Genomic DNA, 12,974 nt, shown 5'->3' with positions numbered 1-12,974 from the left:
TAGCCAAAGTTCTTTGAATAAAGATTTGCCGAACAACTAGCAAAGTGTAAGAGATCCTCCGCTAGATTTAGGGTAGCAAAATATCTTCTTCAAATAACCGGCATACCAGAAAGTTAAATAAAGATGTTAGCTAGCTTTCGATCAAAAGAACGCCTTATAATAGGAGAGCTCAAAGACACCTATATTCCCTGGTTGCCTGCTCGGTTTGACGTGGTGACAATCACAGGTCAAGCAATTATGCCACCAGGTTGCCCAACCGCAGTCGCCAAGGCATCATTCTAACCCGGTACACTGGTAGATTCGGGAACTATAGCAATGGATTGCCACTATATATCCCATTATGTGACATTCCTTGTAGGATATCACTAGCGTAAGAGTAGATGTGGAAAAAAACGACATGCGAGGAGCCGCATCCATTGCGATTCGACGACCGATCGCGCAGCACAGCCCCATTGTGTCCTTTCAGGTATTTTCGACATGAGCTTGGGTAAATGCGTGATGTATTCCTCACACACCACACACACAAGGCATCCTTTGGGTATATTGTATGTCCAGGTGATGACTAGGCGCCGTAAAATACAAGGATGACTAGCCACATCGATGGCTCAACCATTCTTATGTAAGGATTAAGCCACGAATCCCCACAGAAATGCATGAAAAAACACCCTTTGCCCTAAATGACTGGCTGAGGAGAACCAGAACGGTAGGCCGCCATCTGCATGCTACGGCGCAAACAAGGCATGATTTATTCGGACTCCAATAACCAACGAGTCGGTCCATGGTTCGTGACCTTTCGACTGATGAATCGATTAAAGAACCCAACCCGGCACTGTCGGGCGGACCTTGAGGCTCAATTTCCCTACTATACCCCTTTGCATTAGATGGAATGCGCGAAGGGATGACGCTGCAAGGCATAATAGCACACATCGGCCGTTTTCCAGAATCCCTACGCCGCCGATACAGCGTCACTGCTGACCTCCCAAGATCCAGGCAGCAGCTCAAGTTCCCAGCATAACAGAGAACTAGCCGCCGTTGTCTGTGTTTTCTGGGGAAGGAGTTGACGTTGAAACAAGGTAACTAGCCAATAGAAAAGGAAAGCGGGAGGAACACAGAAATTTCCTAATATGGCTAGACTTGGATCCACTTTATAATCCATGACAACATAGTTTAGTCATCCTTATATCACAGAGTGAGCAGGTGTAGACACTTTGTGTTGCTTCTCACTTTCCTCCTCTGCGAACGTTTGCCTTGCTCGTTTTCTCGATCGGCTTCCCTCCTCTACGAACGTTTGCCTTGCTATCAAAAGCCATATACCCAGGTATGGCCGCATATCCCAGATCGGAAATCGTGGTACTTTCGCCTACCTCGCCGCTTTCAGTTTTATGCAACAGATCTGTTACGCCTCAGTACGAACGAGCCACTCCAAGGCGAAATGCGGTCATCTCACCGCTGGGATCCCTGCCGGAGGGTGATTCTGGCCGTGTAAACTCCCGCCTATTTACGCCATCAAGACAACTTTTCCCAAATGGAGAAGCAAATATCGGTCAGTTTTCCAGCAATATCGCGTTCCTGGCTTGTAATGCTAATATTATCATAGAAGAAAGGACAACCTTACGCCCTGGGCATGGCCATCCTAGCCCACCTCCTTGGAGATCTCGACTTACTCAGGGTCCTCTTCCACGCCACATCATACTTGACTTCGACCTTTTTGAGGACCCCAGGGCGTATGGTGAGAATTCAGCGGCGCTCTTCCGGATCTTTCCATCAACCGTTTGCGTTTCTTTTGATGATCGTTTTCTTGTTTTTGTGTTAAGTGCTCTCCCAGACCGCCCATGGCCCCAAAGAGTTGCGGGAGTACCGTGCTACTTCACAACGGAGTTAGGAGACCTTGGACCTTGTGCTCCAATTCACCGCTCAAGCTTTTCGCATATCTACATCTCTAAGGAACACGACTATCGAAATGATGAGACCAAGGCAGAATTGGTATTCGAGGCGACTAAATCCCATTTTGCAGGAGGGCCAATAAGCATCACTGAAATCCAGTACTGGGGAAATTTCATCATCGTCGTACTAGAAGATCGTGCTGTCGACATATCAGAATTGCCACGGTCTATAACTCGCTGTAAATGTTTCTACCTTTACGAAGATGAAATGGCGCGTCCACTGAGACAATCTGCTCTACGCCTAACGGAACCAGCACCTGGCACTTTTGATGATGGCGAATACAAAACTTTACGCCCGGGAATTATGGTCAGCTCTGGAAGACATCGCATGGAAGGGCGGGAAGTTCTCACGTCGTCTGGCGTTTTGGTTCAAGACAGAAACGGCTACCAGTACTTAACCGTTGCGTCACACGGATTTCCCATGGGCGATAAAATCTTCCACCCAAATTCAGAAGGGAGGCAAATCGGCCAGTTGATAATGGAACTCAAAAGTACGGATGTCGCCCTGGTCAAGTTGAATGGCGATTTTCCTTTCATCAATGAGCCATTCCAAAACACTGTGGTCCCAGGGCCTCCCGTGAAGCTACGTCGTTTCGCAAGCAGGGGAGAGACCCGACCAGGTAGCAATGTGTACATGAACAACCCGTATACCAGCTATATCGAAGGCGTCAGCGGAATCCAGGCTGTATTACGCGTTCCGGGAGATGATCCTCATGAGCCTGAGCAAGAATGGATTAGGACACGATGGGACTATACAGGCCAGGGCTCAAGTGATCAACTTACCAATGGAATATGTGGGTCCCCCTTATGGGATGATGAGGGTAATGTCCTCGGATTCTTTCGTTACGCGCCCCGATCGGGGCATTTTCTCGACTGGTGCATGTCTATTGCTAGCACCGAATTGGCCACGAGAGGCTATTCCATTGTTACTCAATAGCTTGATTTGTGTATTGATGGAAGTCAAAATGTACGGTAGGGTTTCTAATGATCGCGCTCATGACATGCGTGAACAGCGACAAGGGAAATAAATAGAATCGGTTCTTCGGAGAACATGGGGAGCACTTACATGAAAGCGCTCTGTCAAGCCATCCAGACACATGTATTACCGATGCAGCACTTACTAGAATCTTTAAATAGAGTCTGCCCCATGCAGGAACTTCACCTGAGAATTATAATCAGGCTTCGGCCTCCTTCATTCATCGAGAAATGTACTCTATAGCCTGACAACTATTGATTTTTGGTCCCTCGTTAACAGCAAATCTTGCCCGTTGAGTAATACTTCCTTAGTTGTCTGTGTATCGCCATCGGCCCTGACTATAACCAAGGGAGACGAGCAAGGGGTGTTGCGCCGTTTATTCACTATCTATACTTCTAACCTCCCTTGCACCATATCCATCATCTGCAGACATAGATGCCGCCGGTTTCTGGACAAGGCACAAGCAGTTACGATTATCCGAGGCAAATCATAGAGGGACTCAGATATCGCCATGGAAGGGCGACAGGAGGCCTCGCGTTCCCTCGCAGGCTTCCATTGTCAGTGCGTACGTTCTATATGGGCCATAGCACTGTCTGACTTCGTGCCATCGGCAAACGGCCTTACGGCGATATCAAATTGTCGGCATCTTCAAGGGTGACTATCGGTCTGATGGATGACCGGGATAACACGCCCGCAGATCATGACGTCGAAGTGAACATCCCAACGCAAGTAACGGCCCGGTCACTCTGTCAAAGGGCTTAAAAGCCGGAGGCCCCGACGGCCGAGGGACGGATGATTTATCATCGAAGAGGATCATCGAGTGGTTATCTGTTTACCCCGGTCGCTTCCCGCTGTCCACATCCCTGGCCTATCATGATTCTATTTTTCTCGATCTTTCGAACATACAGGCTGCGGGGAAAAGGGAGCCAGGGTTCGCCGGGGTTATGTCCGTATCAGGCAAGGTCTACAAGATCGCAGAGAGGCCAGAGATTTGCTTAACTATATAGTTATGGCCCTGTGGCTGGAGTTAAATCCTGTTATTGAGAATGAGGACGCTGACAGGCTGTTCTTCATCCACTCGGCTACGACAGAAGAGCCAACGAGAATGTCCAGTGAGATATTTGCCCTTCACCGACATGATCATGCATCAAGCAATGGCAGGATAAACTCAGGGTAGCATGCATCGTGCATATACGTATTTATATCTTTACCCGCATCGATCATCGTATCTCCACCCCGAGCAAGGTAAAGGCAAGGGACTGGGATGTGTTTGACTTTCAACTCTGCAAGATTACGCCATCCCCCGAAGAAAGGTTTAGAGATAAGATGTTGAGGCTTTGGAGTTAGATTTGATCATTCGTCGAGTACAAAACAGAAAAGAATAATGGGTATCAGAAGATCATCACTAAAGGCTAATTCTCACATGTGATTCACGCAAACCTGTCGCCGTGTAGCACAAAGACACATAGCAAACGAGAAAGATCGGTATATTCTCTAGAAAGGGACAGACCGTAAACATGATAAGGTACCTCGGGCGCCGATAAAGAAAGAAGCACCGTCCCGTTTAAACCCATATCCAGCCGCGAAACACCAATACAGCCATTCAAGTGTCACGTCGCAAAATATGCTCCATCATAGTGTAAAACAGTATACAAAGGAAATCGTAGACGGTTGTGTCAAAAGTGATGCGTAAGACGGGGTTCCCTTCACGCCGGAGGGGGAGTTCTAAGGCCGGGTCGATTCCGAGAAAAGTTCATGAAAGCGCGTTTCTTAAAATTCAGGCCGGAGCCCGGGGAGCCGTTGCCTGTAGAAGAGTTGGACGACGAGGAAGTCAACAATGAGAACCTTCCTCCGAATCCTCCGATCGATGGGGATGTGCTGCCGCTGTTGCCGCTATTCCCACTGTGATTGCTGCCAAAACTGCTGTTGCTCCTCCTCCGGCCATCATCAGGAGCGCTTCTAGGGGTGGGGAGCCAGTCCCTACTAGGGCCAGTAGCGGCACGCGGGCGATTGGGGTGGCGAGGGGGTATCATCGGTTTATTTCCTAGGTCTTCTTCTTCTTCTGGCATACTATCGGGGTAGGTGGGTTGCAGGGGGGCCGACGTGTGCGATGGTACAGATCTATTGTTGAATAACGATGACACCCGGCTAGGCACGTACCAAGGATGGACTGGAGGAACTGGGAGTGGGGGAAGGCTCTTTTGATCCTGTACGTGCATGTCTTCCATCATCTCGTCTATTATCTCTGTAGAAACGTTGGCAGGGTGTACATGCTTGTCGTCAAATTCGCCACTGTTGTTGACGATATGGACGTTCCATGGCCTAGGTAGATTTGGCAATGCAGGAGTGGTCGGGGTAGCTATATTTAGCGGTGTGTTAAACAAAGAGGAAGAACGATTGGCCGAATCATCAGTGTAGAGAGATATAGAGCCGTTGCTAAGTTCAGTACAGGCATCGGTATCAACACCGGCCAACCGCATGTTAGAATTGTTAAATTCAATGCTGGGAACTTTATTCCCGGTATTCTCGAGATGGCTACTCTTGTCATCGGTGGCATAGCAGCTATAATCTTCTGGGAACGACGGCATAGGGGGTATCAGTATATCGCCCTCCTCACTCATGTCGAAGGAGCGAAGACTTCCTATTATTCCTCCCGATTGTTTAACTTGGCAATGAGGTTGGGTAGAGCCAAAGTCAACTTGTAATATAGCCATGGCAAATTTATCAGCGACATATGGAGCGCGCGGTCGGTATTTTGGGTCCCTAGCAAGCATCTCCTTGACTGTTTCTAAGATTGGGTCGACAGCATGGAAATAAGACTCAGATTGCTTAGCAGCATCCTTTTCAAGAATAGTGATCCATGAATATATCTGCCGTGTATTTTGGTCGAGGTGGAAGGAGGAGTCGGTTGCAGAACGGACAGAGGCCTTCGTACGACTAGTACAGCCGCGATGTTGGGCGAACGCCGATTGCTTCCGTTTGCATAGATGGGTCATGATATCAAGTATTACTGCCGCCAGGGAGAATATATCGGAAGACAGCGGGAGTTGCTCAGCCGAGTAACAGTGAGAATTGGTTGGGATAGGTTGTGGGGGCGAGTGAGAGGTTGTACTTTGGTTAGATGTATGTGTACTAGTAGTGGATGTTGAGTGCGCATAGGACGCTCTCTTTCTCGATGGGCCCGTGTTGGTGAAGTCTGAGGACGCCCAAGAGGTGAGCCTGCCTCTCGAGTCGTAAGGATATTTAGGTGGTGACATGGGGGAAAATGATAGATTGTCGGTACGGGTTAAAGCATTCCTCGTGCCGGCAGGAGGCTGTTGCCAGGTGCTATGTTGATTTGACCATTGCTCTGGCGCAGCATACTCATACGCTTCAGCAAATTCTTCTTTCCGCAGTCCTACCAACATGTCATGGACATCGAATAAGCCGAGATAGATGTGCATTTTGGCGTCGATTAGGATATTCGACGGCCGAATGGCTCCATGAGCGTAGCCTTGGTCGTGCAACCAAGCCAATCCACTGGCTAAACAATTTGGCCAGTTGATAAACCATCGTTTCTGTTCCAGTTTTGAGAATTTCCTGAGGGCTGATGTCGTCCTATCATTTATAAACGATCGCAAAGTGCATTCTGGTAGATTGAACAGGATGTTGACTGTGTTATCAACCGCATAGGTGCCGAAGATCGATAAAACATGCTCGTATGAGAAGCGCTCTAAAGATCTGACTTCCCTCAAGACGTCGGATTCGCTTAGAAAGTGGGATGCCGTGTCCTCACCAATCGTAATCTTCAACCGGAGGTATTCTTTAACCTCGATACCAGAAAGTGCAACTTTCTCGACAGGCAGCCTGTCGGAGAGTATGACAGCAGGCCGATCCTTACAGGGTTCGATTGGTATTGTTTCGTCCTCATCGTATGTAATATGTTGACCAGATTCAATACCTCTTGCTAAGAAACGATTTTGGATTTCAACGAATTTCCAGTTCAAGAAGAGGTCCTCGCGATCCGGAGAAAGCCGAAGGAGTTCGGCCTTATTTGAGTCGAAAGGCAGATCAGAGTCATCATACGTTTCGTCGACGAGGCGAAAGATGCGACTCGGTATGTCGATTTCAGTCAAGATCAAAAAGAGTCTGCGGCCTCGCTGTAGAATCCAGTCGATGTAGGTGTCATCTGTTAATCCTTCACCAAAGGCGATTTTACTATTCAGTCGCTGATGGAGGATTGGATCCACATGCTTCAGTACGAATTCTCGCGTGACCGTAGAATCTATCTTCGCCTCCGTCCACAAAGTCGCTGCGAGTCCCATGGTTCCTCGCTGGTAAATTTCAACACTGTTGTTGCCTTGATTGTGAAGCTTTCTCTAGTAGTAGATGTATATGGAGGGGTGCATTATCCTTGTCGCCGTTTCCATCGCTCGGTTCCTGCTGACTGAATATCTATGGCGATGGTCAAAAGACGGCAAAAAATATAAAAGAACGAAAATCCTGCTGGAAGAAAAAAAGAGCAATGACCAAGGGGATCACAGAATAGGGGAGCAACAATCCATTGTATATTTAGTCAAATATCCTAGATGGCGCTCTCCCCCACAGTCACGCTCTGCATAAGCAAACGCCCGGTGAATGGTCGGCCGCTTGCTGAGATGCATCGGAAGCGCAAGACTAATTTTGCAGGGATTAGCCCATTTCTGGAGGTTTCGACCGGGCTGAGCAGGGGTTAGGGCTGGTGAGTGGATATTTTCCCCATGGGATCTGGAGTCGACCACATGAAGGGGCCTTGTCCATCCGTGCGATGGCTGCCGGGCTTTTCCTTGTTTGTCTCTGCCTATCCCTGTCCTGCTTTTCCATAACATGACGACTAACGTCTTATTGGTGGCGCCTTGCATGCATACGGGAAATTGCCATGACTACTTCATGCTCCTAGTAGGAGGGGGCGTTGGTTCGAGGGCAAAAGCAGACGGGAGCGATTCTAGAATGCTGCTCGTGTGTGCCGCTGGGTGTTCGTGAAACGGCAAGCGTAACTCCCGTACACGATAGCGCAACTCGTACCACGCGTTCTCGGCAAAGAGCGCGATACGGACTTATGGATGTGTGAATCCTGCCTCACCGGAGAAGACGGCCACTGTCGCAAGCGGTGGGGAATCCTGGACGGCTTAAGCTGCGATCACGGCCCTGTCGACGCGGAGAGAGGCGAAAGCGAGAGATGTTAGCGGCCTCTGCCCCCAGATAACCGAACCTCAGCCAATAAATACGAGGAGTTTCATGCCCAATGGATGTCGACATGACCTTCGTCTATCGATGACAGGCATCCCCTGACCAATCCTGATATTCGTTTTGGCTTCTTTCCATGTTCTTTTGGGTGCTTTCGTCCGTTTGTCATGATGGCCGTTATGTTCTCCACATTCATCGTTGGGAGTAAAAAAATCTAATTTGTTCGTATCTTTGGAGTCGATGGGGCTGATGTCGTACGACCACTCACTCAATGGAGAAATACAGCAACAAACAGTGGCTGACTATATGTGAATATCAAGCCAGAGCGGAGCATATAGTCTCGAGATATTCTGTCGATACAAGATATTCGTCGATACAAATCCCCATTTCGACTGCCAAGAATAGCCAAACTATGAAAATTATGCACTATTGGTAAAATAAAATCCGCTGGTCCAACATTTATATCCAGTAAAAAGTATGCCTTCCCGTCCGATCCAATGGATATCAAAACAACGCCAAAACATCCAATCCAAACATTTACTCGGGGTAACGGAAAAGCCAATCGCAGATCTTCCCAAGGTACGGAGTAGCTTATCAGTGCTGTAACTGTTGTCGCTGCTGCTGCTCCTTCCTTTGCCTCCTGATCTGTTCTCCAACGATAATGCTAAATAATCGCCACAAAATATCTTCTTCACTCCACTCCATCGCGCCATCACCTCCATGGCGGATATTATCTTGGATCAGTTTCTGTCGGAACCTTTCAACGATCACTAGTTGTATCTCGGTGACTTGTCGACGATGTTGCCCATCTGCCGACCACATCCACTGACCGATCATCTCATCCCGCTCCTCCGTGGGGTAATATTTGAAATTCTCTGGTCGCACTTTGGCCTGTCGATAGATTTCGCGAAGTTCCACATAGTGGTCGTCGGTAAAGTACCCTGAAATCGCAAGCGGCTGGACAAAGCGGTGTCTTGCTGGCGCTTTCCCTTTATCATTGCTTTGCTTTCGCGTTGGAGGCTGTGCAGCAGGGGCCGCAACCGGAGTAGCAGTAGGGTCAGGGTATTTGGTCGTGGACCTTCGTTTCGAAGCATTTACTGGGGCAGGGGTACTGGTTAACCATGCTGGTGCAAGGTTGCTGGTCAATTTGTTAAACCATGTAACCGTGGATGTTTGTTCTGGAGGCTCTGGAACAGAAGGGCCGCTGATGTCACTCTCCGCGATATCATCCTCGGATGCTTCTTCCATTTCTCCATCAACATCATTTTCGCCGGGGGGTTCCTTGAGTGCGACACGTTTGGACAAGCTTGGGCCTGCACGCTGTAATTGCGCTTCCTCTTCTGGTGTCGCCGAAGTGGGATTGGCTAGCCTTCTCGGCTGGGTATACGAATGCTGAACACGCCCTTCGTCGGTTTGCTCAAGCTCAAAATCCCCTTCAAGTTGTTGGTGTCGTTTGGAGGAGCCATTGTGCGGTATTGGTGGTTCGTTGAGTTCAGGGCTAATTGGGCGACTATCACGTCGAGGAAGAGATTCTAACGTCCCTCGGGACGGATGATGTCGTGCAGTCTCCACATTCGACCGACTGAAATCACCTTCGTAGAAACGTCTGGTGGCGCTCTCCGGGGTGCCCAACAGGGGTGACAGGGATGCCTCGGTATCCCTGTACTGAGCCATCTTTGATTTACCAACAGTTAATTCGGGGAAGGCGTGTCTGCGGCTGGAGAGGTCTGGAAGAGGGACCATTTCGTCACCGTCATTCGCGCTATAAGCCTCTTCTTCCGACCCAGCCCGAGGACTTGGAAAGCCAAGTGTGCGCCGGTTAGGTCGCTCATCGTGGGCGATATGAGATAACGACGGAGAGTGGGCTTTGGCTTCGGGCTCACGAGCCGCTTGTTGCCAAATGTCAGTCTCCTCTCCGTAATCCGCCTCTTCCTGTTCCTCTAGTTCTTCTTGTTCGTCTATCATAACGTCTTCAGCGCGCTCCTCGTAACCTGCATCAGTAGGATCGCCGGTACCAGGGTCTATCGCTGGTTGTGATACGCCATCATCACTATTAATGACAATAACCTGGCTATCATTGGCCAATTCTATCTGTCGACTGATAGCTTCCCTTTCACGCCGCCACTCAGCTTCGCGCCTAGCCATCAATGAATCTATTGATGTATCCCCAGTATTGTCCTCCACAGGGGAAGGCTCCTGGCGTGGGCTTCTCGTAATCTGTTCGTCCGGCCTTTTGGGGGCAGGCGATGGTTCTAATCCTTCAGATATGACCCCTAGGTCTGGGTATACCACACTTTTGCTTGGCCGCATCGACGTTACCTCTTGCAATCTGGTGCTCTCCCGTGCTACAGGTAACTCTCGTCGCTTTCCGCTTGGCTGTCGTAGCCTTTTGGCAAGCTCTTCTCCAAACCGGACGCCGGCGCGCAGCTCTCTCCGAGTTTCCATATTGAAGTCCTGGAAAAGATGGTCAAGCCTCTGCTTGGTCGCTTCTATATCATCTGTGTGGTCTGTATTTGGGCTAGAAAACGGTGTTTGGAGGTTACCGCTTTGTCTCCTACGGTCCATTAGGCCATGAAGAGCAATTCCAGCCCGTATTACGCGGCACAGTCGAGCTAGGGGTCGCCTTTTGGCAGGTATAGTTGTAGCAGGAGTAGCAGGGGCAGGGGGAGGCCGAGCAGATGAGATGGTGTTAAGACGTGGAGTGCGCTGAGGCCTAGATGTCATATCTCTTGGTGATGACTGTTGGAGCGAGGAGATCGCCTCATATAATTGGCTATGCGGACGTTTAGAAGAGGACTGGGTAGTGGAGATATTTGGTGATAATGCGGCTATTGATGCAGGTTTCGGGGATATATGCTGCGGTGCCGCGGGGGTCCCATTAGATTTTGGCGATTTGGTCCGACTGGCTTGATTTTCAAATAGTTGGCGTAGCCGCTGTCTCGCTGATGGCAAAGTATTCAACGATACCATGCTGAATCCTTCACTTTCCATTATTGAATCAAATTCCCGGTGTTCGTCAGTGGGATCTTTAGTTTTCGATGCAGTTGACTCCAGGCCGGCCACACGGTGTGTAGATTTCTCTAGCGTTTCGTCTCCTACTAATGAGGAGGAAGTTGGTGTTGGATATGCTCGTTTAGGCCTAGGAGTGCGGCCTGCATTGACAACGTTAATGGGCGATAGGCCGCTAGGTATCGAGGAGGTCGCTAGGTTCTCTTGTGATGCAGGGGGTTTCCTCCTATCTAAAGGCGCAACTCCAACTGCGTTTGTAGAGAGACTTGGGTTAGAGTCTGCGTTAACCGGTGGTGCTTCCATCGCGGGATCTGTCAATTCGACATTTTGATCCATCAAATCACCGTCGTCGTCATCATCATTCATATCTCCATCAGCTGCAATATCCAAGAAGACGTCTCCAAAATCCTGCGTAGGTTCTTCGAAATCTTGTGGGGAGATATTGTCCTCTACTGTTGGCGCAACAATGTCCTCAACAGGCGTGCTTTTGTGAGTTCCAGTCTTTGTCCTTTTCTCCGTCGACTCAGGGACCTTTTTTGTAGGTGTGCTACCCTTTTTGTGTCTGGGAGTAGGGGGCCTTTCTGCAATATCAGATTTGCTCTTTCGTCGCCGGCGCCTTTTGGGAGTTGGTTCTGTCGATGATGTCCCCTTCAAGGGAACCTTCACAGTTTTGCCATCTATCCAAGGCCCCAGTCGCGTTTGTGTATTGGCCTGATTTCCATCCTCATCTTCCTCCTGCTCGGCTTCAACGGTCACTCGTATGCGCCACGGACTAATATTGCCGTCTGATTGTAGGACAGCTTTAGTGGGGGATAGCGACCTTCGGTCAAAACGCGTCGCTTTCGAATTCCCCGAGGGCGTAGATGGCAATAGTATATCCTCGAGTCGTATAGTTTGCGCAGTCTTCTTGTCAGTCTTCCTTGGAGACTGGTAGTTCTTTTGATGTAGCGGTGGCCGTCCTCGTCGTGGGGTTCCGGCTTTCTGTGGTGACATGCTTCGCTGGGGAAATGGTTTTCTGGCTGACGAGAGAAGGTAATCGGGGTCGCCTGGGTACCCTAGAGGGTCGGGAGAGGAGGTGCTGCTTCGCGAAGCCATCGTTGATGCCCCTAATATGACCTTTTATCCCGCCGTCATGCGCCCTGTCGCAAGGTGTTATCGGAAGACTCTGATAAACAAAGATGCATGCTTTGGCTCGCGTGAAAAGCTATATACTCCATATATCGCACAGCACGCCTCGTTGTCAAAACAGCCATCAAACCAGCAGTCCAACAGCGTATCGCGATCACATCGACTTCTTCCCATCTCCCTTCGTCGTTCGAGTCCATCGTCCCTGTTGTTTAAGCGTATTAGTCATTCACTCCATTAGGCCCAAAAGGGGAATTTGTTTACGCGCGTCTGGATAAATATTTATGCGAGGGTAATCCGAGCGCTTGTCCTAATAAGGAAATAACTGATGTCGATCGCGTGCTTGTTTCCTTCTTACGTCATTTCTTCTTTCTCTCTTTTGATACTCTGTATATACATATAACATCTGGAGGATAACTTCTTGGTGAAGGGGTCATCTAGTTGCTGGCTCTATGTGTTCAGTTTGTCTGTATACGACGGATATAAATCAAAGTGTTGCGGCGTGGTCATGTTGATCCCCAGAACTCTACGCTTTATTGGTAGGAGATCTCCGCCTGCATGGGTTGTATCCTAGATACATTTGCAGAGGTTCTTACCATAAGCTCTTGAGGTAAGGACACCACTCCTTTTACGAGAGTAGATATGACGGTTAGGAAGTGTAGGTGATAGGTGGAAGGTCAAACATAAGCACTACAGGTGTATAGAGGGCACCGTTG

At 49.2% G+C, this 12,974-nt stretch overlaps 3 protein-coding genes across 3 annotated transcripts; 1 reads left to right on the top strand and 2 right to left on the bottom strand.

Moving 5' to 3' along the window:
- Positions 1 to 1,525: 1,525 nt before the first annotated feature.
- On the top strand, positions 1,526 to 2,880 carry GIQ15_00967 (uncharacterized protein; the record flags this gene model as incomplete). The annotated part of the gene is made up of 3 exons (XM_033548384.1): positions 1,526 to 1,543; positions 1,598 to 1,724; positions 1,883 to 2,880. 3 exons carry the CDS (start codon positions 1,526 to 1,528, stop codon positions 2,878 to 2,880), a joined length of 1,143 nt encoding a protein of 380 aa, XP_033409335.1.
- A 1,745-nt stretch (positions 2,881 to 4,625) lies between these two features.
- Positions 4,626 to 7,223, bottom strand: GIQ15_00966 (serine/threonine protein kinase; the record flags this gene model as incomplete). Its single annotated transcript, XM_033548383.1, has 1 exon — positions 4,626 to 7,223. The coding sequence occupies one exon, from the start codon at positions 7,221 to 7,223 to the stop codon at positions 4,626 to 4,628; it is 2,598 nt and encodes an 865-aa protein (XP_033409334.1).
- A 1,495-nt stretch (positions 7,224 to 8,718) lies between these two features.
- On the bottom strand, positions 8,719 to 12,228 carry GIQ15_00965 (uncharacterized protein; the record flags this gene model as incomplete). The annotated part of the gene is made up of 1 exon (XM_033548382.1): positions 8,719 to 12,228. One exon carries the CDS (start codon positions 12,226 to 12,228, stop codon positions 8,719 to 8,721), a length of 3,510 nt encoding a protein of 1,169 aa, XP_033409333.1.
- Positions 12,229 to 12,974: the final 746 nt, after the last annotated feature.

Source organism: Arthroderma uncinatum, assembly GCF_011692745.1.
Source record: "Arthroderma uncinatum strain CBS 119779 chromosome Unknown scaffold1, whole genome shotgun sequence".
NCBI lineage: Eukaryota > Fungi > Ascomycota > Eurotiomycetes > Onygenales > Arthrodermataceae > Arthroderma > Arthroderma uncinatum.
The sequence above is the reverse complement of the archived record's forward strand: the minus strand, read 5'-3'. Positions and strand labels throughout refer to the sequence as shown.